This window comes from Aythya ferina (genome assembly GCF_964211825.1).
Source record: "Aythya ferina genome assembly, chromosome: 2".
In the NCBI taxonomy this organism is placed as follows: domain Eukaryota; kingdom Metazoa; phylum Chordata; class Aves; order Anseriformes; family Anatidae; genus Aythya; species Aythya ferina.
This window is the reverse complement of record NC_140297.1, coordinates 26,064,440-26,091,203: the sequence shown is the minus strand read 5'-3', so window position 1 is coordinate 26,091,203 and position 26,764 is coordinate 26,064,440. Positions and strand designations below refer to the sequence as shown.

General features: G+C 40.3%; 1 protein-coding gene across 7 annotated transcripts in view; it reads left to right on the top strand.

The window, feature by feature from the left end:
- Positions 1-13,662: 13,662 nt before the first annotated feature.
- The window catches only part of SGCE (sarcoglycan epsilon), a 30,244-nt gene continuing 17,142 nt past the window's right edge, over positions 13,663-26,764 (top strand). For 2 of the 7 annotated variants that reach the window (XM_084508814.1, XM_084508812.1), the window contains exons 1-4: positions 13,663-13,795; positions 19,773-19,877; positions 23,912-24,034; positions 26,378-26,535. In XM_084508814.1, coding sequence (XP_084364940.1) covers positions 13,699-13,795; positions 19,773-19,877; positions 23,912-24,034; positions 26,378-26,535 — 483 coding nt within the window. In that variant the 5' untranslated portion in view covers positions 13,663-13,698. The remainder of the gene's footprint in view (positions 13,796-19,772; positions 19,878-23,911; positions 24,035-26,377; positions 26,536-26,764) is intronic. The other 5 variants (XM_084508813.1, XM_084508815.1, XM_084508816.1 and 2 more) reach the window with 5 other exon arrangements.

Below are 26,764 nucleotides of genomic sequence, written 5' to 3'. Positions count from 1 at the left end.
CACTTAGGTTTAGCCATGTAACTGCCAGCGACCTCATGGAAAGATAGATAAGCATCATTAGCAAAGCATTCATCTCGCTTATCTCAAGAGACCTACCTCAGCCTTGCATGTACTGCCCTGTTCTTTTCACTTATTAGAAAAGGAGCATAGACACCTAACATTTAGCTGGCTGATACTAGGCAAAAAGTCAACCTTAGTCAACCCCTAGCGGAGACCTGGATCTATATACTTATCAGTAAACACCTAGCTTTGAAAATTTATGTTTCTATAGCCTGGACAAAGGAACATAAGATTTTTTTTTTCCCCCAAAGAATGGCAGGGAGGAATATTAAATGTCTTATAGCAACCCATCATTCGTGGGATTTAGCTGTAAGATCATACTTTACCACGTAACTGTCTGTCTTTACAGCTGATAGGAGATTCCTATCTTCATCCACTTCTCATTGTGCACTGAACCTGTATTAACAAACACACATTTTTCTCATCACAGACTGCAAAGCTGCTGTGAAACACAAAAAGCCACTCAGCTGAGCTCTTCACGTTTCAGTTAAACATTCTGAAGATCTGGCTTAGGCTTTCCTAAAAGATATTCAAATGCTTATTAACTTAGGCCGCACTGGAGTAGCACAATAACCTAAAATTCGGCTGAGGACTCAGAAAGGACTGTTAGAATAACTCCAGTTATTCTGGTAAGTAAGTGCTCCTGGAAATGACATTCAGTATATTAGCATTTATGTCTGGGTGAGGAAACAGCCTGTTAGAAGTCATAATGGATGACTGTTGTGATATATGAAATAATCAACTCCAACAGTCTGATATTAGTGAGTTGTACAGCCAAGCAATTAACATCCTGCTTTTCAATATAACTTAAGCTATGCAATAATAGTGAGAAAAATGTATTATTTTTTTCCCCTCAACATACCGGCCAAGGCTGTGCAGTGTCCTACACAATTTGCAGCTAATACTGAGTAAAAGAGATTTAGAGAGAGAACTTTTTGTTTCTTTGTTGTGAAATTCAGTCATGCAGGGAGAGAACAAGTGTATACTATTCTTTCAGAAAAAGAAGCATCTGTAATGATTGCCAAGAAAGAGTCACTTGCTCTCTTAATGAAGTGCAAAATCTTGGTCAGGGGCTGGAAATAAATTTAAGTTGCATTTGTATTTCAGTAGGAGCAGTGCAAAAAAAAACTTTACAGATAACTATAGCCGTCATCTCCACAGTTAGCCAAAGAAGGTGGAATTAATTTTGGAGCTTCCCATGCTTTGTAAGTTTGTGAGAATGTAAATGCATCATTGACAAAGGTTAGACCTCTTCGTTGTTTTTTCAGTTGGTGGAGAAGGAGGGGAACTGTGGCAGGCAGGATTTAGGTTCAGCTTTAGCATCTTTATCTCATACCTAAGCATGATTTTACTCACTAAGTAGACTTAGTGATCCTAAAGTGTAAGTAGATACAAAATACTACAATTCCTTTTAAAATAAACACAGAGAAACAAGCAGGCCTTCAAACATAAATATTGGTTCAAGATTTAGTGTAATTTTAAAACTTTGATGGCAGCACTGCTCAAGATTATTCTGAAAAAAATCTCATTTTGGAAAATATTCTATGTTCCTCTTCATCTTGATATTAGCTCATAAAGCCAAAGATTTGGCTAAACTCTCTTAAGACAGGAGTTCAAATTACTGACATTAGAAAGGAGGTGGTGATATGAAAATGAACAGTAGCTAGTTGAACTCAGGGTAGGAAACTGAAGTAAAACTGAACATACTTGCCTCATTTTTGTTTCCTAAGTAATTATAAAACTCTGTGTGGGATCTTTTAGAGAGAGAATCCACTTTAGCCTGTGAATGTTCCCATACCAGTATTTAAAGATGTAAGACAAAGCTCAGCCATACTGTAGCAGTCACACTACCAACACTGAAAGTCAGGCATTCATTAACTAAATGGTAATTTGATCATGTAAGTGAGCTCTTTCCGCAAGATAGAGTCTTTCTTGTCACACTTATGCAAATCTGTTAAACTTTCTGCTTGCAGCAGAACTGTGCACTTGCCCTGTGTAGGCTAAACACTAGTTACATGATTATTAAAAGTTCTTTGTTCCTAGCTCCAAGGTAGAAACAAAAGAGAAAGGTACTGAAATGCCAATTAAGAGCCATGATTTGTTATTTCACACCTACTTAAATATCAGGATCTTCAGTCTGGCAGTTTCAATGGGAATATTCCACTCTGTTCAACTATACTTACCACCCCAACTGTGTTTATAATCTCACAGCAGTTGTCCCCATTAAAAAGCACCTTTCTGTGCTTTTACAGCTCCAGCATCCTTCTGTTTGTCAGAACAACACATCTATCATTTTGTAGTCATTCTTCTCTCCCACCATTCTCAATATTTTGCCAAGTCCTGTTGATTCCTCCTTTACAATAATGCGTCCTCGGAAAATAAGTAAGTCCCTTCTTTCACTCCCTGTGGCTGAAACCTTTGTTTGAGCTCTGATCGTCTTCCTTCTAAATTTCCTAAGCTACTCTTACCTCCTCTGTTGCTTTTTACTCAGTACTCCCACAGTTGCTGTAAACCTTTTCCATAAAAGTGATCCCTATTACAAACCATGAATCACCTCACTAGCTTCTTCCATCCTGGCAACCAAGTATTTCCAGTTCTGTTTATCCTATTCTTTCTGATATTTCTGATCGTGTTTTCCATCCTATATCCAACTGCATTGGCACTTCCAATCCGACTCCATTCGGGCATTGGTACCGCTTCCCATGCAGCAAACTTCCAGTTTCCTTCCCAAAACACATCACTTCCACGCAAATGGTTATTCTACATATGTCCTTCTAGCAACATCTTTACACAAGAAAAGCAGTTTTTGAATATTCCTGAGCCAAACAACAAGAACTTCAGCACACAGCTTTCTACACAGCCTGTGTGACAGGCTCACATTAGAACTTCACGGAGAATTAAATACTGTAATTTCTAGCTTAATGCAGCTGATCTACTACATAAAGGTCCTCCTACACAGTCAGCTCGTTCATGCAGAGATTTTGTCTTTGTTCTGACACTTTGCTGAGAACATGTATGTCTTCCGTTCATAGAATATCGGACATTTATTCTTCTAAAGGCAAAATAACTCCCTGCCTCTCCCTTCCTTCCAAAAATACGAACTATCCTCCCTCTCTTCCCCCCAAAAGCTAAGCAAACCTCTAATTAATGATTAAATGACTTGAATCACTAACTTGCCTGGTGGCAATAGTTTTAAAACTAGGGGGCTGTTACAGGGTTATGCACATGGAATTACATGTAACTATACTTTTATGGAGAAAACACCCAAATTTGTTCTTCTGATAATGTGGTCTAGCCACATTATAAAATTGTGTATTCAGAATAAAATAAAACTTGATCTTCTTGTATGATAACTGAGCTTATAGTTTTAAATGAAGCTAATTGTGTCTCACCAAATAATCGAAATTGATCTGTGTATGATGCTGCCCCCAAACTCCTGTGACTCAGAAGTCTGGTGAAGATCCCAAAACTTTAAAAAACAAGGAGGGCAGCAGTGTTTTCTCCTGCTCTGTTGCAAGTGCCCCTGCACTTTGTTCAGCTTACCAAGTCACTTCTTTGTAACTGTACTGGAGCTTAAAATACTTCAGATCTGCTCTCTGTCTGGAGCCTTACAATGCAGAGAAGCTCTGTCCCAGTCACATCACTGCGCAGCTCTCTGCTCCACCTTCATGTGCTGTGGACTCATGCACAGTTGTTAACAAATGTGGTGACCAGACTGGGTAACAAACTCCCGGGCTATTCAGAAATGACTGACCTGCTTCGGAGTACCCACTCCCTCTACAGTCTTATTTTTAGGTTTCCATTTCCTAACTTGGAAAATTTTTCCTATCATTGTTTTCCCTGGGTTCCAGAATACTCTGCAGGTTGTGTATAGCTCATTATTTTATTCAAAAAGATGGTTAAAAATTTGTCAGCTGGTTAAAAACTTGTCAGCTGGTTAAAAACTTCTAACACAAATAGAACTGTCACCCTTGGTACTGTAAATAAACATCTAGCTGCTTTTTATCATGGCAAATAGAAGGCACCTGAGACTTTCCTTCACTTTGCTCACTCCTTTAGGCCACTTAGTGCAAACACATTCCTCATTTGCTGCTCAGACCCAAACACTTTCTGTGATCCCCCACCCCAAAACAACTCTAGTTAAATCCTCAGCTTTCCACCCTTCACCGAGTTCTACATCTTCTCTCTCCTTTGTATCTCTTTATCTGCCTGGTAACCTCACTATTACCAAAGATCACAAGCAATAAAGGCCTAAATAACCAGAGCAACCATGTGTATTAAAGAAAATGTATCAGAGAAAGGAAAAAAATACAAATGTGTGTGACCTTCAAAACTTGTCCACTAACGCCTCCTGACATCATTCAGGGCACGTAACTCCCTCGGCACCCAAAACTACATTAGCTTAAAACAGTGCCCCTACCCAAAGAAGGTTGCCCCGTGCTTAGTGACAAAGCAAATATATTTATGAAAATGCAGTTCTTGTATGGAAGTTTAAAAGCTGAACTTTGTAACCTGCTCAGTTTTCCTAACCCCTTTTTTTCCCTTTTGCCTGAAGGCATTCCCGTTGCCTTTCCCTTAGCACATACAGCTTCTGAGTGATGTTCTCACACCCGTAATCCATCTGTACACCTGTGCTTGGGAGCCAGACTCCTTCTGCATCCCACCTTAGGAGTCCTTCCCTTTTGCCTATTCAATGGTAAAATATATGAACTAACCAGAAGAACAGATACATGCGATATTCAGTTCCCTCTACAGTCACGTATCACTTCTAAGAAACAACACACAGCTTTTCTTGGCATGAGGAAATGAACAGCCCAGGGTACAGTACTTCCTGTCACACAGCAGATGTCACACTACCATTTGATATACATCATTATGAACAAAAACCTAAAGACATTCTCTGTTTTGGGGGGGGATGAATTATCAAGTAGGCCCCTTCCAGTAAACCAGGGTGAACTCCTACTGCGCCTAGTAGAGAAAAGCTGTTTGCAGTGAGCTACTGCCCTTTAAACAAGAACATTAAGTGCTCCTTGTGAGTTCACATTGCAAACCCAGGCTCTCTTTGTGCATCACATCCTTCACTTGTAGGAAGGCAACTGTAAGTTCCTTGACACAGCTCTCTTAGGGTAAACAGCATCCCATTTATCTGCAGCACACCCCTTGCAAGGAACTGTGCAGATCCACAGGCCCTGCCTCTTGCACTGCTTGCCAGAATCTTTTCGCAATTGCCTGCTTGCTGCAGGCACTCACTGAAAGGTCAGAGCTAGCACAGTGCTGCCAAAAGGTCTCCTTCTCATGATGGCAGCACAATGACAAGCCTAAGAGACCCCAGTCTTGGCTGTGAAATGTCAATGTGGCAAGATGGCTTGGTTACCTCGAAGAGAGGAAGGAAGGGAGAGGATGACCAAGGGCAAAGGAGAAAAACAAGCTCCTAAAAGTGGTCTGGAGGGAATGGTCGCTCACAGACAGGAAAGGCAGGCTGAAGTGTAGGAGTGTGGTCTGTGGAACATTTTATAGCAGAATAAAAGCAGCCCCTGCTTCTTTCCTCTGCCTTTGGAGTTTCACAAACCAGAGGCAGGTATACTATTGTTAGTTCAAAAGTCATCTGAGCTGGCCTCTGCAGTACAACGAAAGAGAGAAACCCGAATCAAGTTCTGTGATCTATTAAATGTGAAGGCTCAAGCACTACCAGGTATGTTCATGTCTGTAGCACTGACCCATAAGGCACGTTGAGGCTGCCCATCATGGTCCTGCTCTGACCCCCGCTGAGGTGCTCATGATGCAGACTATGGATGTTTTGCCTGCCCTATGCTGGGTACTTACTTAGCCAGTAACACTGAAGCAAAAGTTAAACTCAGAAACACTCCATAGTGTCAAGACATGGCATGAGAGACAGCACACAGAAAAGCAGAGAGGTCTAAATACTGTTCTGCAGTTTTTGCAAATCTGTACACAAAAGAACAAAGCCATTTCTGCAGGAACACGTCAAAGAATGCAGACTACATTCAAAGGAATATATTACATACACTGTCATGCAGTTACACAAGAAACAAGAAACGTGGACAAAAACCCATGCACAAAATTTGGAATATTATTTTAAACTTTTTTGGTTTAAAAATTGATGCATACATTAAGGTTTAGTTTTAATTATTTGAACAGAAGAAAGAGAGATTTAAAGGTAGACATTCTAAACAGATTGGAGAGGGAGAAGAAGATATGTATGTGTCAAACAAAGATTTAAATCTCCAAAGCAATTCAGAGTTGCTGTGGGAAATGGAGGCCTTACTCTACAGTGAAAACATGCTCATGCTAAATATTCAGAATGTCAACCAAACAAAATAAGATTAAACAAGAAGCTTTACATCTACAGTCTGTGTTTGGTATAGAAACTGTTTTGTATGTGCAAATGGAAGATTTTATGGTGCAGAGCTACATTTCCAAACAATGAAATTCAATCTCATTTAAAACCCACATTTGCTAGCAGTGCACAAACTAAGGAAATGACAGACCACAATTTGACTTAGAGATCTGTAATAATGCTCTGCTTACGAACAATCTTCTGAAAATTACTTTGAATCAAAAGGCAGCAAGAGTCTATTAGAAAACAACACCAAAATGCTTAAATGATCCACAACTTTTGCATGTGTACAAAGGCAAAAAACAATGAGCTGCTAGGAAGCTGTAGCACATTTCCATGTGACAATTACAGGAGCAAACCTGGAAGAGTCAGAAAACACCTTTCTTCTCTTTCTGCAGAAGCTGAAAAGATACATTTGAGTCCGTCAGATCTGAATGAGAACATGTCATCCACACGTATGGATAGGACTGGATCCAGAAATCTGGATATTAAGAAAAGTTTTGCTGAAGTTTCGCAAAATTTGCACAAAATCCGTCCAAATATGAGGATCACAGGACTTGTTACATATTAGCTCTTCCTTCTAACTCTCCCCAGTAGCGGACCTAGATCTGCTGGCATGGCCCAGTGGACTTGCCCTCATTCACTAGATAAAAGCACGATTTGCAGTCCAGTGCAGTAACTATACCCTTTTGTCTACATTAGCTAATTTAGTGTTCACATGATTCACCATGATCAGCTATGAAAACCTCATGCAAAGAAAGCAAATCTGCCCATGATTTGATAAGTGAAACTCCTAAACCATGAATAACCCTGGAAAAAGCCCTAATGTATTAACATTTTGGGCCCCTGAATTTGAAATGATCTAATTTTGCAGAGTGCTCAATTTTCAATTCCTGCTGAAGTTGACGATAGCAAAGGACAGGACCTGTGTAGGTCACTCCTTCACAGATTCATTTCTATTTTCTTTCATCACATGCCTTCACCTGCCTGGTCCTCCACTTCTCTGCCTGAAACCCTATACTCCAACCACTCATTACATTTTTCCCCTCATCAACTATGACACTTCACCAGCTGATATGTTTGGCAACTGGAAGATATTTACTTTGCTAGTCAGACAACACCACAACACAGCAAAACAGGATAAGCTTCTCCTGAACAAAATATGTCTTTCTTGCCAAAAGATACAAGCATTTGATATTTGAAGACGTAGGAGTTAAACAACAGAGTCATCTGAGCACAGTCGTGTTTATATGCGGCATTTCTCCTGAAGAGTACACACACCTGGCTCCCTTGGTACTCTCTGGAAACCAAATTTTAATGTTTGCTGCTGTCAGTCCTTATATATCTCATGAAGACACATCTATACCAGATGCAAAACTAGTGTAAGATCCTGGAAATGAACTCCACACTACTCAAAGCTAGTTGAGATATGTTTAGATAAGGCACACCTTTGGATCTCAATTTAGACAGAATTGCTTTCAACAGCATTGGAACAACAGCTGCATTCCTCTCTTCCAGCCTCCACACTGTCAGTGCTGCAAACCTGATTGCTGTACTCTGTGACACGCTCTTTGTTTGTTTAGTCTTCCTTAACTGCTTCCCTTAAACTGCCACTTTTGATCTGGTTCCATCCACGTAAGGTAACATCTCACGCAAAAACACTGGAGAGCATATGAGAGTTATTTAAAAGAAAATATACAAGTATTTCATTGTTCCTCCAAGCAAGGCTTGTTCTGGAACAGAAAGAAAACTTGTTCTTTGTTCTGTAAAAACCTTGGCCCTTCTTCCAATCATAGCTTTCAAATTTCATGCCTTCAGGCTGCAAACATTCCATTTTTCATCAAACCATTTTCTTAAATGTGCACACAACACTCACATCTGTCACAAGCTTCTTGCTCTGTTCCTCTGAGGCGTTTCTGCAACTCCCACACTCTTGGCAGGAACCGACTTCAGGTACAAAACCAACACACTCCTCTATTCATCATCTAGGATGTATGATTAAATTTCTTTCTTCAAAGTTGTTGCCCTAAGCTCTGGGTGTTGACTCTCCTTATGTGAGGAGCTCTGCCTTGTTCAGTGTTGGCCCATGTTTCCACCTCTTTGGGCTAAGAGTTCATAATAAAGCTGGATCTGTATGCTGCATACCCTGGCCAGATCCAAGCTATATGCTAAGATCCAAGGTTTGGCACCTGCATGAGATCCTACTCCACCCCCCAATTTGTTCATAGACTCTATCTTGACATAAAAACTGCTTCTCCAAAGAAGCATTGATTTATTGCATCAAGCAGAATAAAGGATTTAAGGTCACATACATACACAGTCTCACTTATTTATAATAACGCACATGAAGCCCCTTGAAAGAATGTGCAATGTTCATAAATCAGAAAAATTTTATTGCCAGAGCTGGACATGAAGATCTACTCACTTGCATTTGCCACTGTGCTCACTTAGGGCATTGTTTCTCTAATAACTTAAGGCATTGTTTCTCTAATAGTTTCTTCTGAGCTAGCTCTATGCATCTGGGGAGCGTTATCATCATGCAGATGCACTCCAGGGCCTATGCTCTGCTGGAAAAAATAGAAAAAAAGAAAAAAAGAAAAGTTAATTCAAAGTATAAATAATCTCGTATTCCCACGAGCAGGACCTCTGAAGTACAGAGGACCCTTGTTAGTTAAATTATCCATAAAAGGTGCATAGCTTTAGGCAGCCACATGTTAACAGAACTTAAAAGTTCTCATTTTTCAGCAGTTTACTCTGGTAATTGTGTTTCACATATGCTTTTGAAGAGACACCCACCTTCTCAGGTGGGGGAGGTTTGCCTTGATGTGAAATACAAGAAAGGCTGAAACAAGAAATCTTTCTAGGTAACTTAAGACTTGATGAACAATGAAGAATCACTTCAGAATTTTAAACTAATTTAGTCATCACACTAAACAATCTGTTCAGAATTTAAAAGAAATTGAGCCAAATTTAAGAACCGAAGATTTAGGAATAGCAGAGCCCATGGAAAGAACAGGAAAATATTATTGTAGGGACACTTAATGCTGGGCTAAGTAGCCACATAATCTGAGTACTACAGACATTTAAAGAACTTCAGATAATGATTCGGGACCTATTTTTCCTCCATGTTACATCAGTGTAGGCACTGTATTTATTTATTGTGACATTCTACAAAGCATAGTCCTTCCCAACACAGAGCAAAGAGAGAAAAATTAAACTTATTGTCTGTCTAGCTATTTTTATGCTTTCTAGAATATTAATTCTTTGAACCAATATGCTCCCTAAAATCTTTGACCAGAGGAAAAATTACATGACAGAAATCAGAGTCCACAGCTTTTTCTTTTAAACTAAGGTATTCCTTAGTATTCCTTAGCATTCTTAAAGGATGCCGTCAGCGAGCACTCAGTCACAGTAATGTTTGAAATGGAAGCCTCTCACAAGTGAAAAGACCATCTCAGTGCTGTTCCACACTTGCTGCTACCCTGTGGTAGAGGGAGAGGTGGAAAAACGTGGGCCATCCACGCCTATAAACAGTGACAGTTCTCCAGTATTGACAGAAGCCCATATTTCAGGTGCAGTTGAGTGTTTATCTGGAAAGTCACAAGAACTATTCAGACACTTGAAACTGTAATCTCTGTAATAAAGTCAGAGTCATTGACACAGCGGGCTACTGGCTATACACGTGCAGGTTCAGCAAACTCTAAAGTTGCCTGCGGGCTGTTTTAACTTAGAGTGTCTAATTTCTTCCAACTTCTTTTTATTACTATTATTCTCATTTATCACTTCCATATTTGGATATATGCAACCCTCTTTCTTTGAGCACATGGTATTTTCCAAGACAGATGCCAAATTCTAGTGAAAACTAGCACATCACAGAATTCAGTCTTTTGTGTTCCCCTTAAGCATCTGAAATTCTGCGAAAAAATATAGAATACATAGGCTAAATCAGCTAAAAACAGAGTTCATAAAAGTCTACTTCTGTTCAACTCTGGAAGATAATTTTGAATAACGTACTTTGTTTAAATAAGCACTTGTGGGTTGCATTTCAAATAACATTAAAGCCTAATTTTTTAAGCTTAACATAAAAGCCTAATTTTTGAAGTTTTGTTGTTGTTGTTGTTGTTGCATATAGTTTCTGGTAGCATTACTACATTTAAAATATAGTTAAACACTGCATAAGAACTATCTGTTTACTGCAATCACAAATTGCCATAGCAATGTGCCAAACAGCTTCCAGTCAACACTAGAAAAACAGAACTAAGAAAGAAAAGAGAATCCTTGGAATGCAATGAAAGGTGTTATTATAAACTCCCAAGGAATGGCAAACAGGAAAAAGAACTTTAGTTAATCTTTCTTGTTTTACATAATAACTAGTAGCAGTCGTTATCTTTAATTAAAGTTATATATAGGTACATTTTTTTCGCAACGACAGTGCCTTAAAAAAACCAAAACCACCACCAGCAACAACAACAACAAAAAAAAAAAACATACTTTTTTCTCCTTAGGTGGGCTGATCTTCAGAAGCATTAAGCACTTGCAATGTTTTAGCATCTATAAATATCAAGCTGCAAGCACCCATGCTCTAGAAGAGAAAGAAGCAAAAGGATTAGGCTGCATGAAGTTGACTGCCTGCTGTGTCTGAAGAAGAAAATAAACCTTCAAACCAAACCTGCAGAACACATGGGGATACAGTAATTGTGACTACTGCAGCCATTAAAAAAAAAAAAAAAAAAAAGTATTTATATTCTAGAATTAAAAAACAAACAAACAAACAAACAAAAACAGTTAAAAAGTACTTTAGGAAGTGTTAGAAACCAGCTTTTCTACTCACCAAAGCACTTTATATGGAGAACATCAATGCAGCCCTTTCCATTCATTCTATAACAGCCTGTCTGTTAGGTTACGGTACAAGGAGAGTACCTTGTACCTTGTACCTTCTGGAAGTAAATACTTCCAGAAAGAGTATTTTTCACCAAGATCAAGTTGTTGGTGGCTGATGTAAACATGTTGTCTTGTCCATATTGTGAATGTGAGTAAGGAGGGAATCCTTAAAAAGTGCACAGCACTATCCAGAGTTTCTCAGGGAAGTCTTGCAGGGCTAGGTGAGTGTTGTACAATTTAAAATGCCAGCCTCAAGATATGACTTAAAAAAAAAAGACCCAGATATGCACCCACACCACACCCCAGGGCTGCAGGGAAGGAAGGAAGCAACGGGCCAAGGCAGGCCCACTCTTCCTCACCGATCAATGGCACATAAATGTTTCTTCTCGGGCAGTGTATCCCACAAACACGTTCTAGGTGAGTGTAGCCTTCTTTCTGTGCAGACTTCGTTCTGATGAACACTACACTGCTGCTACTGCATTGAAAACCTTTGATGGTGACAGTTTTATAGCATCTGTAAGAATAACAACTCAACATGATACAACTTGGAAGGCAAATGGTAATTAATAAGGTGATGACAGTACAGGTGTTTACAAGAATCAGGCCTTTTACTAGCATCAAGACTGTTGTTGGAAAGCCATCAGCTTTCTCTCTCATTAGTTTAAACATTACCATCACAGGAGGAGCTAGCTATGTCAGATGGTTGTGGCACAGCTGCACCTGTATGGCTTTGTACACTTTCATAAGGAAATGAATCCAAAAATCATACGTAGCAGGGGAATGGAAGGAGGCCTACTCAAAAGTATAAAGTGCCATGAAAGAGAATAATACTGTTAGATAGAGGTAAATGAGTGTAATTTCTGCTCATAAATGTCTGTGTAGTTATGTGAAAAATGTAAATATATTCTGAAAAAAAGTCTCAGTGGAAAAAGAACCAAAAAGCCTTCATCTGGGACAATGACCTGGCTGACTAAAACATCAGAGCATTTTGCATCTTAATGTCAGGTACAACTTCTGTATTGAAAAGCCACTCACTACATAAGGTTCCCCTTCATGAGCCAGACAGGGTGAAGTCTTCCACACTCATCTTTTCTTCCCCTGCTTCTAAAGAGCTCAATAGGTTCAATACATTTCGAGAAAGCCAGAGTTTACTGCTCCCTGCCAAACCTCAAAAGCGTATTATTATTTCTGCAAACACATTTGGCTTTCAAGGCTAGAAATAGTTAGGAAGTTCTATGAGAAATCAAATTTCTCTATGCACAACAAAGGAAGGAAGGTCATTTCCCTGGATAACAGAAGACTTACTACCTTGTCCTTATTTAAAAGAGCTGCTGTGCTAGCCTGTACAGCGAAATGTTTAAAAGCATTTAATATGTCAAAAAATCTACCCTCCCATTTCTAATTGTCCAAAGACATTGCAAGTTTAAGAGATGAGTTAATCAAACTAACTAAATAAAACATAAAACCAGGCATGGCTCTAGATGTAGGTCAATTTGTAGTAGAGGGACTATCTTGTATATACAATACTGGAAACTCTAGAGTGTAGCTCTGCAGAAGTAACTGCCCTATTTGCATGGTGATGTCTCTTCTAGGGGTTATGTATCACATCTGCATCCATCTACCCACAAAATACAGTACCACTAATTCAGAGAAGTGTATTTGATGGTATTTTTCTTTCCTGGAATGGAGCATTTGCTCCCTTTGCGACAGCTTTCCTGTCATCGCTTTGGGGCTGCAGCGCAGACACCAAATGGCAGGCAGCAATCAGCAGCCTGGGTCCAACAAGGCAGCACTGCACAGCCGGGCCTGGGATGGAAGATGGAGTAGAGACTGTAACAAGAGATGGAGAACAGCCTTTAACGGGGTCACGGCGCTGAGGGACAGCGATGGAAGCGGGGCAGCGAGCCCCAATGCACGCTGCAACCCAGGGCTTGGATCCCTGACCGTCCCCTCCGGGATGACGGCGCAGCGCTGCTTTAAGAAAAAAAACAAAAAAAAAAAAAACAAAAAAACAAAACTAAAAAACAACAACAACAACAACAAAAAAAAACATCGCATTTACACGTAAAAAAAAAAAAAATAATAATTTTTGAAAAGTGGAGGCTTTCGCTGCCGATGCATTCGCAGCGCAAGACGAGCGGGGCTGTACCACAGCCAGCCCGTGCCCACCGCCCGCCTCCCCCTAACATGGCGGCGGCAGCCTGCGGGAGTGTGGGGGGTGGGGGTAGGCAGCGAGCGGCTCCTCCCGGCGCTGCCGCCACTTCTCCGCCGCGCTGCTCGGGGCCGGCACGGAGCGGAGCGGGGCGGGGAGAGGCGGGCAGGGGCGGGGAGGGAAGGGGAGGATGCTGCGGCTGCCGCGGGGCGAGGCGAGGCGGCGGCGGCGGGCCGGCGGGCGGAGGATGCGGCGGAGGTGGCGGCAGCAGGCGGCGGCGGCGGCGGAGCGGGGAGCCATGCGGGGCTGCGCGGCGGGGCCATGGCCCGCACTGCTGCTCACAGGTCGGTCGCGGCGCCGGGAGCCGCCGGGAGCCTGCCCCGCCTTGGCCCCTGCTTTCTCCCTCGGGAGGCGGCCGAGGGTCGGAGCGGGGCCGCAGCCGCCTCCCGGTGCGGCATTGGGGTGCGGGGAGGGCGGCGCGGCCGCTTCGGGGCTCCCCGGGTGAGGCAGGGGCCGCCGCCGCCGCCTCCCCGGCCGGGCGCTGGGCGCTGTGCCAGCCCGTCCTTCGCGTGCCACCCCGGCTAAAGGAGTTGCCAGCTTAATCCTGCCGTGCCGGGGTTGAGGCTGCAGAGAAAGGCTTCATTCCGCTCCCTGATGGGTATAAACCGTAGCTATCAGGTCATGCTCGGGTCTCACCCCGCCGGGGTTCTTCAACCCTGAGGTGCTTCGCCAGCAGCCCAGCCACAAGTGCTGCGGTGAGGCTGGTGGCACCCCAAAAACAGGTTAACAGCGATGTTTCTCTAAATTATTTTGTGGTGTGAGGGCTCAAGGGTATGCCATCTGGAAACTAGCGATCTGTTCAATATCCTCCCGAGTAACACGTAAACATACCTCCAGTACTGGAGGTGTGTGACAGTACTTGTCTTGGGGCGCTGACAGCAGAAGTGGCATGAGGTGCTGGGTATATTAAAGGTGCAATTAGCGCCCAAGCGTTAAGTTGTTCAATGTAAGGATTAAACTGAATTTGTCAGATGCACGGTACTACAGGATACTGCAAGATACCGCTTTCTCCTAATGTGGAAATCCTTCCTGCCTCCCTCTCCCAAGACTGGCATGGCAGCCAAGGGAAAACTAGGACAGTCCTAGGATAAGCTTTCAGTATCTACAGAGATATTAAATCTAAAAAAGCTCAACTAAAATGCGTTTCTGGAGGCTGAGCTGTGAGCCTAATCCACAAGTCCCTCCCAGGCTCCACAGTAAAGGAAGAAGTTTTAATTTTTTTTGTTAACTTTTCCTCTTCAGACCTTTTTAAGCTTGTCTCAAGTTGGATTTCATTAGTTCCAACAGCACAATAAATGGCTTGAGACCAATATAAAAAAAGGAAACATGAACAGCATTAAGTTCTTGTGAGTGCTATCTGCATAACATCTATTCTTCGTCAGGGTGGAATTTTGTACTATGTCCCTGGTCTGAATTCAGGTATGACACAGGACAGCTTATAATTTGAATGATATAAACTGCCCCAGGGCTCACTTGAGCTTTTTTTCCCCCTTTAAGCCAACAAACAAAATTACATTCATTATAGCTCTTGAATGCAGCTCTTGGGCTGAACCTGTCCATCTTCCAGCTTTCCCAGTGCCTGGCATCTCAGCTATGACCATGTGAGAGAACTTCCAACCTGGATCGCTGGTCCTAAGCAAAGCTACAGCCTCCCATAAAAATAATTTATTTTAAATTCTGTCCTTAAGGAGACTGTATAGTACTGAAGCATTATTTAGCCAGGCAAAACCAAATGAGCAGCTTACAGAGAAAACAATATGGGAAGAACTGCAAGATCAATTAATAGATTTGAGTTCTCTTCTACTAATAGAGATTAGTTTTTCCTGTTTCTGTTGTAACACTTGACTACAGAATAAACTTACCTTATGCTTTTTGTATGTGTTAAAGATCTATGAGATATATACACAGAGTTTTTTTTGAAGGAGGCTGTTTGCTGCCAGAAGTCCAGACTGTTGTTTGCTCTTTTTCCCACCAGCAAAATGTTAACTCAAAATTCAGAGATTTTAAGAGACTCAAGAGGTTAAAGAGTGTAAGAGTGATTTCAGAAGTCCTGTATTTGATCCCAGGGAGCTGGTATTGTACTCAAGAGTGGAGGACCTGGCTCTCAAACAGTAGCTGATGATCATCTCCTTCAGTGCTAGAAAAAATGGGACTTGCCACCGTTGTTGCAATGATATTTAAGGTTCAGCTTTTCGAATACAAATGAGATTGTCAATTCTGTTACTGTGAAGCTAAAGTACATGAATAACTGCCATTAAATGGGCATGGTTTCACCACTGAAAAAACAATGCTGTATGACATTGCTGTGCTGGTGAAGATGTAACTCAAGGCTGGTAACTGTTTAATGGTAAAACCTAATGATAATAGCTTTGTTATCTGAATAACTATGAAAAATTTAAATAATGACTGGCTAAAACCAGGCAATTTTCCATGTCCATCAGTTCATGATTGTAGTGAGATTTGACATTTCCCTCACAACTAAGTAGTGGAGACTGGCTAAATGTTGTTACAATTGCAGCACAACCAGCCAAAATGTCTTTTTAAAGTCGATTATTTTTAGTGGTAGCCTAAGCCACTGGGATGGGAAGTTAGAAAGAACTAAGTAGTGGTCAGGTGGCAATCTCAGCATCTTGAAACCTGTGGCTTTTCTGAATTTCTTTAATCTTTTGAATCAATTGCAGCCTGAGAAATCAGACCTAAGTAGAGATACTCTAGTAATTTGTATCAAGAGCAGATGGAAATGTAAGAGGAATCCAGGCAATGTTCCTTCCCTGGCTATACCATGGGCTCAGGGCTGAACTGTAGGAATTGTGGCAATGTTGTTTTCCTTGCCTTTGTGGAAAAACTACAGGGATTTGGTTTCTTTGTCAGGACTGTGGTAGGAGGGAGAATGGTGTGGCTAAATGTTGCTATTAATAAAGCACGAGGGTTTCGTTCTTCCAGTGTGTCATTTGCAGCATTCCCAAGAATGCAACTGCTGAAGTTTCACAGTGAGACTGACAAAATGCCTCATCTGGTTGCTTGTCTTGATTGATCTCAGAGAAATGCTCGGATGTTACAGTCCAAAATGGATGGAACAGAAACAGGCAGATAGGCACTGAGCACAGATGAATAATTGTAGAGCTTGGAAACATTTCTGGGTTTGTAGGGGTAGAGGTATGGGAGAGAAGGGCAATGCAGGGTTTTGAGAGGTGGAGCTGTGTGCTGCATTTAATATTCTGCTGTTAAGTATTAATAATTGAAACCTTTACGTAAGATCTATGCAAGTAAAATTAACAAAAAAGGGCCCTGTAGGTGGATGTACTGTCCTGAGCATGTCCAGGTCCCAGGCACAGAGCTGGGAGCTGGTCCTCCTGCACCCCCTGGCAATGTGTAACAAACTGAAGAGCCTGACACCATTAACATTTTTTTTTTCATTGTGAGTATGAAGGTGATCACATTCTCTCTAAAATTTATCTTCGGTAAAAATGAGTAGTCTGAACTCCTGTGCTCTTCAGTATAAGGCCTCTTTTGTCATCCTCTAATCATATTCACAGATACTCCCTGAGCATTCTTCATGTTGTCACTACGCTTCTTGAAGGCTCTTTGTACATACCAGACACAGCATTTGAACGGTGATCATATCTGTCTCACACACAAAAATAAAATCTCCCTGCTACTCCTTGATGTACTTGTTTATGTAGTAGCTGTTCCAACCAGTGTTCTGCTGAAAGCCTCTGTTCAACCCGTTATCTGCTACATCTCCGTAGTGTCTTTTATCAAAGTTCTGGATCCCTGAACTGCATGCTCTGTAACGTAAGTACGCCATGCGTCCTTTGTTCCTGGGCATGTATTTACATTTTATTCTACTGAAGTACTCATCAGTGATCACCTTAAGCTAACCAAACAACTCACTGTGCTGTGTTAGCGGCTTGTCGCTTACATTAGTTATTAATCTCCCAGCCTTTGGTTTAACCTGCAGATTTTATCAATATATGGTATATATCCTGGTCATTTTATATATATTAAAATATTCCAGTAGCATAAGGCCAATGCTTTGTGAGACATACTAGAACTCTGATGTAACCAATTAACTATCCAGGAGCCCTGATCTATTGTTTGAGACTGCTGTTCCTGTGATGAGAGCTGCTAAATGGGCAGTGTGTTCCTCCATTGTTCCATTTCACACCTTTCATTTAAAATCAAATAGATGGTGACGTATATACTTATATTAAAACACTACACTGTAAAGCATGGCATCTGAGTAACAGATGCATTGGATGCTTTTCCAGCTCCCCTGTGGACTGCAACGAAGGTAAAGGGGTGGACAGGTAACCTCGTTAATCCCCACTTGTGGGCCCAGAGCAAAGACATTGATAATTTATTTTTCAATATAAAAAAATGTATTTTGAAAATGCATCTTTGAACTTTTCTATATATATTCCATTTAAATAGGCTAGATTCATTTTGCATCTGGTTTCTCAAAGTGCTAGGGGACACGCTGTATGTCTATGGGTAATGTCATCAGTATGCTGTTTTTATCAGGCAAACTCATCAAAAAGCATCAGTTTGAAAGGATGCATTAAACCCTTGTCGATTGTGATAAGTATAATACTCTTCAACATTTAATCCTTCATTAATCCAATCAAATTGCTTTGCCTGGGATTGGTTTCTATCTGAAAAGGTCCTAATTGCCTGGATCATGCATCTGAAATACCACAACAACTTTATTTTACCTTTTTGGATTTTTTTTGAGCATTCGTTGTGTTACCAAAAATGTACACTAAAGGTCATGAACAGCACTGCGTGGGGTAACCTATAAATAGACACTATTGTATGAAGATTTTCAGGGTAGGCAGATCATTTCAGCAGGGAGGAAGCTGTCCTTCGTGCGAGACAGATGGAGAACACTGGATGGCAATAACAGCTTGTTGCTAAACCAGATCCTTGCTGTATATGGAAAATCTAAAGAAAGCTAACAAATGTATAATTGAGAAATGTCATTGTGCTGGTAGGGTAATTTCAGTACACAGTTGGTTTTTTTTGGTTGTTGTGCTCTTATGCTTTATCCTAAATTAAATTTTAGTTGTTTTGGGTAAATTGTCACTAATAAGTGTTTCAGCCACATGCATAGATCCGTGTTTGTGCATCTTTCCTGCTTAAGCCTGATCTGTTGGGCCTCCCGAATTCTGCTTGGAGAACGGTATCAGTAGGGTGGCAGCTGACAAGTGCAGCCATGCCAGAAAAAGTTTCCACAAATGTTTACATTTCTAGTATAAAGGTTCAGTGCATATTTTTAATGCATGTTTGTCAACAGAGATGTATCCGAGGGAAACTACCACTACTTGTTTGATTCTGACATTGCTATTTTTCTAAGCAAGTTAAGACGTTAGCCTGATAACATCTTCTAGCTGGAGTTTGACACGAGTTTGTACTCCCAAACTATTTCAAAGGAACACCTATTTATTAAGTCCACTCTCCCTTCCTAGCTTCTTACTGCAGTTCCTTCTATCTGGGTTTTCAGTTGGCGTGTAACCTGCAAACAGCTGTTACATCCTGCATCGCACAGGAAAGGGACAAAAAACAAAAAAGCTGGAGGTGAAGAGGGAGCTTTCTCAGGCAGTCCTGAAATGGAGGCTGTTGGGCAGCTCTACAGCTGCTTTCAGAGTCTCCTGTGTGCTTTGCTCCTCACCATGTTTAAACCTTCTTGTGCCTCCAGCTGTGCTGATGGAACCATCTCTGGCTGAGTGGGGTGAAGATAACTAATTTTAACCAATTCTTTTCTCAGAACTGGTTATTGGTTCTGCTGCAAGGCAAGGTGTTTGGCACCAGTTGCCAGCATCTTCCTGTAAGCAAAGCCGTGCTCTAGGTTATATTACTTCCCCTACTTCGGCTACAATATATTACATCAATGAAAGTAACTTTAGGTATGTCTTTGCCTGCATATGAGGCTTCACCAGTGCAAATATATTCATCAGAGAATGTGCTTCATCATATATTTCTTACCAATGTCATTATGTCAGCAACAGCAGCTACAGGTGCTTAAGCATTTAGTGCAAACTTGGCTTATTTGGGCAATGAATGTCAAAAAGGTTACTATCAGGAAGAGTAATATATACTTATGTATTCATATCAAACAGCATCGTTTTCTTAACCTGAGATTCCTGACCTCTGACTAAATAAAAAACCTGGTTTAGAAGGTATCTGATTCCATCTGATAGTTGATTTGTGGGAGTCTGTTGATCTGACTAATTTATTTTGCATTTGTTTTATTCTGAAAAGCTTTTTTGTTAAGCTCTGCTGATGGCAATAATGGAACAGTTAACTGGAAGACTAAGCAAGCCAACAGCTATATTATCAGCAGAACAAAGGCTGTTGAGAAGAATGGTGAGTTTAGGTCATCAATTTAAACCCCATGTTGGTTCAGTCAAATCTGCTTTTAATATTACTCCTGCTTTTTCAGTCATGTCCTTGTTTTAGGCATAAGGTGCTATTTTAAGGTAAGTAATTTGGAAAATCTTGCATTTCATCAACCTTTTAAACATTCACAGACGTGTATGTCTTTGCTAGTTCTCCCCAACTTTTCATGTTGCAGTTCCAGCTTTGCTTGAAATAATGGCTGTGTTTGTACCTAATATTGCATATTTTCTTACTGCTGCTGGTTGCTTGGAAACACCTCTCCAGTTTGCTTAATACAATAACTTATCTGAAACAATTAAACAAAATCCCTAGATACACATACATTTAAAAAAACATTTTAGAGTGCACCTAGAATATTATAGCTATTCTACACGAGCTGAGAAGAGCCTGTGGGCTTTGCATTGATTGCCCAGCCAGGTAGGCCATCTGCACTGGCCCCCAAACCAAATTATTTCTGGGATTGTCTCCTCTGCTAAAAATCGGTGGAGAAAGAACCTCTGGGCTGGAGGCTGATACAATCTGAGCTTAATTCCTTGCTATGCCCATGCACAAAAAGGACAACTGGGGTAATTTCTTTACATGGCTCAAAGAATGATGCATGTTTTCCAACATTCAGTTCCCAATTTATCTACTATTTCTTTTTCTTCCCCCCAATCTCTAGAATTTCTATCCTTTCTGTGCAGATAGATCTTGGGATCTTGGAAAGCCCTCCAAGGGACCTGGAAACAAGAAAGATAAACAACAATGCTGTTGAGGTAGCTGCTATTGGTGTTTTTTGTTTTTCTGGGGGGAACTGTTGTTATCCCATGTAGTGAAAAATTTTAATTTCTCATGGGTAGATTTACAGAAGCCTTTCAGAGTCCTTGGAATTTTATCTGCCATGGGGAATTCGCCCACCCAGTACATACGTGACAGTTTGCAGAATTAGATTAGTCTTTAGAAGTTGGTGTATTCAGCTTCAGCCTTAGATCACCTGAGATGATTACACGTTCATCGCCAGTCTGGCAATCTTATGAAAATAATTGTGAGTTTTAAAAGCTTCTGAAGAAAATAGCGTTTCACTTGTTTCATTACTGAGAAGCATTGAATACTGCAGAGGACTGAAGACTCAACATTTTCCTTTTGATTTTGAAGGAACTTCGTTGGGAAAAAAGAAGAGAGCTTATCTGATACGGGGGGTAAAGACTTTCCAGTTCTTACCCTATGGATTCGTGTCATTACAATGTCATTATAAGATAAAATAAGGATGTTTTCCTTTTATTTTTCTTCCTTCTGAGAGGCATTTTTAGAATATATGCAAATGTAGGACATCAATCTTGGTGAAATCCTTATGCATATGTTTACCTTAGCAAGAGAGAGTGTCTCATTACTAAGTATCTAGGTGCAGCTAATTAGTGGTAGCAATAGATTTCCTCTAACAGACAAAAGAAATATACGGGTTACATGGGGTTTTCTGTAGTAACAGTTGATCTTACATGTATTATCTTTCTTACTTTCTAAAACTACTACTTGAAGAGAAAATATACATTACTTTTTCACTGTTCTTCCTGTTTGACCTTTATTGTAGAGTCAACGAATCAGAAATGGAAAAATAGATTTTGGGGGTATATTTGACTTTTTCATCCAGTCACCATATTTTTCTCAGCTTTTCTGCTCTGTGAAGAAACCTATTAATGTTACAAATACTTTTTCAGCTTTTCTTGAAATTATTTTACAGGAAATTAAAGTTTTCTTGATCTGTTTAGAACTTATTCACAGAAGGGAGTGAACAAGTTTTTTGGGGTCACTAAAATATTAATTTTAATTTTGCAAATCAAATAGCTGTGTTACTGTACAAACATTACAATAATTGGTTTATTAATCACAACAATTGTAATACATTATTAAAAAATAAACTATATTAAAATTCCAGGGTCCATTTTAATTTTCTCTTTAAGATAAAGTTGTTGTGGAGACATTGCTCCCTACTGTGTCAAAAGGAGCTTCTAAAACTGAAAAAAAAAAACACTGACTCCAATAAGCAGATCACTACACAGATAACCAAGGGACCATGATTATGACTGACACTTTTCCAGCAAGATTCATGTAAACTCACAGGAAAATGGTTTGTACCTCAAGCGAGGCACCGAACGTTTTCTCTATTGGTAAAAAGATCCTGTCATCGATCCTTCAAAAAGTATTACTTATTTATGACCTCTCACTGAGGCGGTCAGTGCTGTTCAGTGGAAATGTTCCTGCTGTGGAATTTGATCAATATTGTATTAAGAGGTTGGGGCTGTTCAATTTGGATCCGGCTCGGAGACTGGAAGGTCTGCGTTACAGATGTCTGCATCTCCTCTCGGCTGTAGTCAGCAGAGATCCAGTGCAAGGAGGCAGGAATGTAGGACATGATTCATCTCATTTTACAGGCGAAATCAAATTAATCAACCCCTAGAAGCGTCTGTTTCTCTCCACTGACTATAAAAGGAGCCTGGCTGACTCAGTGGTGGATGTTGTTTCTGTAGGCATCTAAAATTAGGTGAGATGGATTCCACATGGAGTACGTGGTACGAGGGGTGCCATGTCGGTGATTAATGCCTAATTGGCAGGGCTTCTTTTAAGGAGCTCTCAAATACGAAGGTTGGTGTAACGGCAAGTCTAAAGAAACATTTTACCAGGAGTAGGAAATTTAGCTTGATACATGTTGCAGGTATTTCTTGCTTATTGATCTAAACGTTGAAATTAGCCCCTTCATCTACCAGGAGCTATGCCTTTGTTCCTATGAGTTTATTACAATGACTCCAAAGTCTCTTGTAGGACCACTCTTCACTATGACTTCCCCATGCTGTATGGCCTAGAGTCTTTGTTTGTAGACGTGGCTTCGTGTAAGGTCTGTTTCAGATAGCATGCAAGGCAGGTAGCCGTGTATCACTCTATCCAGGGCTCATCTTTACCACTTGTGTTATCCTAATTTAATGCACAAAATTTATCATCAGTGATTGATTCTTGGACATCAGTGACTTGAAAAAAATTGAATAATAGCATGGAATAATGATATGACCTACAGTCAGTCCCGTTAAGACCCCGCAACATACCTCTATTAGATCAGTGTTTTCCATTTATGCTTAAAATTTGAAACTTGTCAGTCAAGTGGGTTCTTATTCATTTCATGTGTCATAATGATTTTTGTACTCAAATTCATTAGAATGCATTTATAATACTGTATCAAAGGTGTTATACCTAAATAAGAGGTACTTCTATGAACTAACTGTATTTAAATGGCATATTGTTCTAGAGTTAAGTTTCCTTTAGGTTTTTAATTTCAGTCCTGTAAAATGTGATTTTTGTTTGTTTGTTTGGAGTCACTGTCATCTGACTGGCCTATAATTACCCACGTCCTTCAGTTTTGATACATGCACAACATCTTCAGTGAACACATTTTTAGATGTAGATTATCTGGCCCCACTGGTCTAAGAAAATCTATCTTTAAGAACTCATAAATCCTTAGCTAAAGTGAATTGCTTTGCCCTTTTCTGCCCTGGAACTGAAAAATCTACTATTTTGTTTAGAGAAGAATCACTACTCTTTATTGCTAAGATTCCACAGTATTTCTCGTGTTCTTTATTTTATTGTTAAATATATATTAAAAAAAAATGATTGTATTGCTTATCTCATGTATTTTTATGTATGTAATATTGCAAATAAAACAACTATAAAAATTGCAATAGACTCCCTCATTTTTTTTATTGTAATAAAAGCAAATAGGTTGTACTACTTGAATTCTAACACAGCCCGTTTTGTTTATTGCAATATTGGAAGGGATCCTGTGGGGGAAAGAGAGGGTTTGCCCTTTATTCTGTTCTTAAATCTATGCAACCTTTTAAAAACTTATTAACAGGTATCTAATATGTGTTGCTTTCCTCTTCCTGGTTGCACACACTGCTGTTGAAATGCATGCTGTGTTACCTAGAGCATGTCTCACTTGTGCTTTTCTCTCTTTTATCTTTCCTTCTGCTTTCCAGTGTACACGATTCTGTCTAAGGTGCACTCTGATCGGAATGTATACCCTTCTGCTGGAGTTCTTTTTGTTCATGTTTTGGAGAGAGAGTACTTTAAGGGGGAGTTTCCTCCTTACCCAAAACCTGGTATGGGATGCTAAGATCTTCCATGTTATGTAAAAAATCTGAAAAAAATTAATATATATATATATATTTAACGTACCTTGCATTGAATCATCTAACATACAAAGGATAGTTTTTAGTTTATATTGAAATATCTTCAAATGTTTTGTTTTGTGATCATCATTTGTGAAAAGATGCATGTAACTGTGCTCTAAAAAATGTAGTTAATTTGAGAAGGCATAATAGCACACTGTTTATCTGAGTTTAAGAAGTATGCTTTTTTTTTTCCTTTAAATATGAAATGATGGAAGTGTAATAATTATGTTTGTTGAAAAAGGGCATTTATTTGATCAGTCTTACAGAAATAGTAGGTGTCAGGCTTGATGAAGGAGCATTTTGCAGGGATACAGCAAACTTGAGACAAAAGAGAACATTAAAATAAGTACGAGACTATGTAATGATATTTTCTTTCACTGGAAAAAAAAAAAGCTCCTTTGGATTCAGCCTTAGTTCTATATTTAGGGACAGTTTAATGTTATTAAGCTGTTTGTTTTTAGAGACAGAGCTGTTATTTCCTAGGCGTGGTGGTTTGGTGTACACCTGAGTTAAAGCCAAAGGATCCATCATTGGCAGGCGAGAATAAACAAGCTGGGGGGGGGAGAGGAGAAAGAAGGAACGTCCCGTCCCACAACACTGAAAAGGAATAATAAATACATACATCTGTCCTTTAACGTATAATATAAATAAATGTATGCTCTTTTCCTATAAAATATGAAAAAATTAGTGCACATATCGTGCATACATAATCAAAACCTACTGTTTCATTAATAAGCTTTCGAATCAATTTGAGAGTACAGCTTCCAAAACTCTCTTCAAAGACAAAATAAGTTCCTGTTAAGTTTTGTCATGGATGCAACCAGCTTGTTTATTTATTTCCTCCCCATGAATTGGGTGTTTTTACTCACCCTTGTGCCTGGGTCTCCGTTTCCTGTAACAGTGACTGGTAGAGCTACTACCAGGGCTACAGTGAAGTTTGCCTCTGGCCCTGTTTTTCCACATCTTTGGCACACAGCCCTGGACATTGTGTTAGTTAGGGGTTATCTTTCACATGCCTACGGTCCCAGCCTGATTCCAGTGCAGCATCAGTCTGATTTCAGATAGTGCTGAAATCTCTGTACTGGTATCTCTGTATGTGATCCTACCCGAAACTGACTGGAAGACCAAAGCCGACCATGCCTTGGCACAACCTACCTTGAAGAAAGGCAAACCAGAATGTATCACGGGTGCTTTTCAAAAAGCATTTGCGATGCTGGGCATTTTATTACCAGTGCAGTAATAGATGACCGCGATGTCCCAGGGGAGCTGTGAGGAAAGTCACATTACGCCTCGGTGCTGGGTTAGTGAGGCCCTTCCTTCAGTTGTGGCTCCTTTCTTCACTGAGCTCAGTTTCTTCCGTCTGTCACACCCAGCCTGCCTGTCACACCTCCGTTTGTCACTTGTCCTACAGCTGCTGCTGGTGCCATCTCAGAGCTGAGTTTGAGGAGCACCGTGCAGAGCTGTGTGCACGGGTGTAGAACTGATCTGCTCGAGCTCTGTGCCTCGGTTGTAAGGTGCCCCCCCCCCTCAGCAGTGGGGGTCTTCTGAGGTGTGTCTGCAAAAGCTAAAATAGAAGTCAAAACCAGCCATGTGAGAGAGCATCCGTAGGAGCCACAAGAACTGCTGCTGTTGTTTGCTTTCAGAGATTGCATCTGGACCCACTGTACATAGCCATCCATGGATCCATTTTGCAGGCATATTTGGTCCTCTTTCCAAATTAATTTATTCTCTGGAAAAAAAAAATAATTACTGCCAGGCTGTTTGTGCTGAAGATCTATGTGTCTTGATACTGATAGAAGCTTTCAAGCATCAGTAGTTACACAGCCACTGTTTACAGTAAGCCCTTCCAGGCACATTGGGACTTTGGAATAATTATTTTTTTAAAAAAGGAAAAAAAATAACTAAAAGATACCTTTTGGGGCATTAAAATTTGTGCTTTCATCAGTAGGGAGATTAGATGATTCAATCCTAGGTGAAACTGAGTTCTAAAAATCAGACCCACTGGAAAATGAGTCTAGGGGTACAAGTGCATTCATCTCTGCAGTTGGTTATGTTTTTCAGATAAGAATGTCTTAATGCTTACAGGTGAATTCACGTTTCTAATATATTAAAGATGAGCATTTACTTTTTTTTTTTTTTTTTTTTTTTTTTTCCATGGAAGTGTTTAGAAGACATAACTGGAAATCAAAATAATTTTTTCTAAAGCAAACATCAAAGTCCAAGCATATTGCATGTTCTTGTGAATGTTCTGATGCTACTTTTCCCATCTAGGTGAAATAAGCAATGATCCTATAACATTTAATACCAACTTAATGGGTTACCCTGACAGACCTGGATGGCTGCGCTACATACAGAGGACACCCTACAGCGATGGGGTGCTGTACGGTTCACCAACTGTAGAGAACGTGGGCAAACCAACCGTCATTGAGGTACTTGCTTGCAAAAATGCCCCACAGATTATTCTGGTTTGGAGTGTATGTTCAGAATTGTCAGCAGGCATTGACTCCCACTCCTCTTTTTGAAAAGTTAATTACAATGGAGAAGGAGGATTGTAAGGCAGGGAAGTCACTTGTGACATGAACGTTTTCCCTACTACGTCTTCATAATACTTCAGTTCTGAGCTTTGTAATGTTTTACCCTGAGTTTTAGGCCAGACTT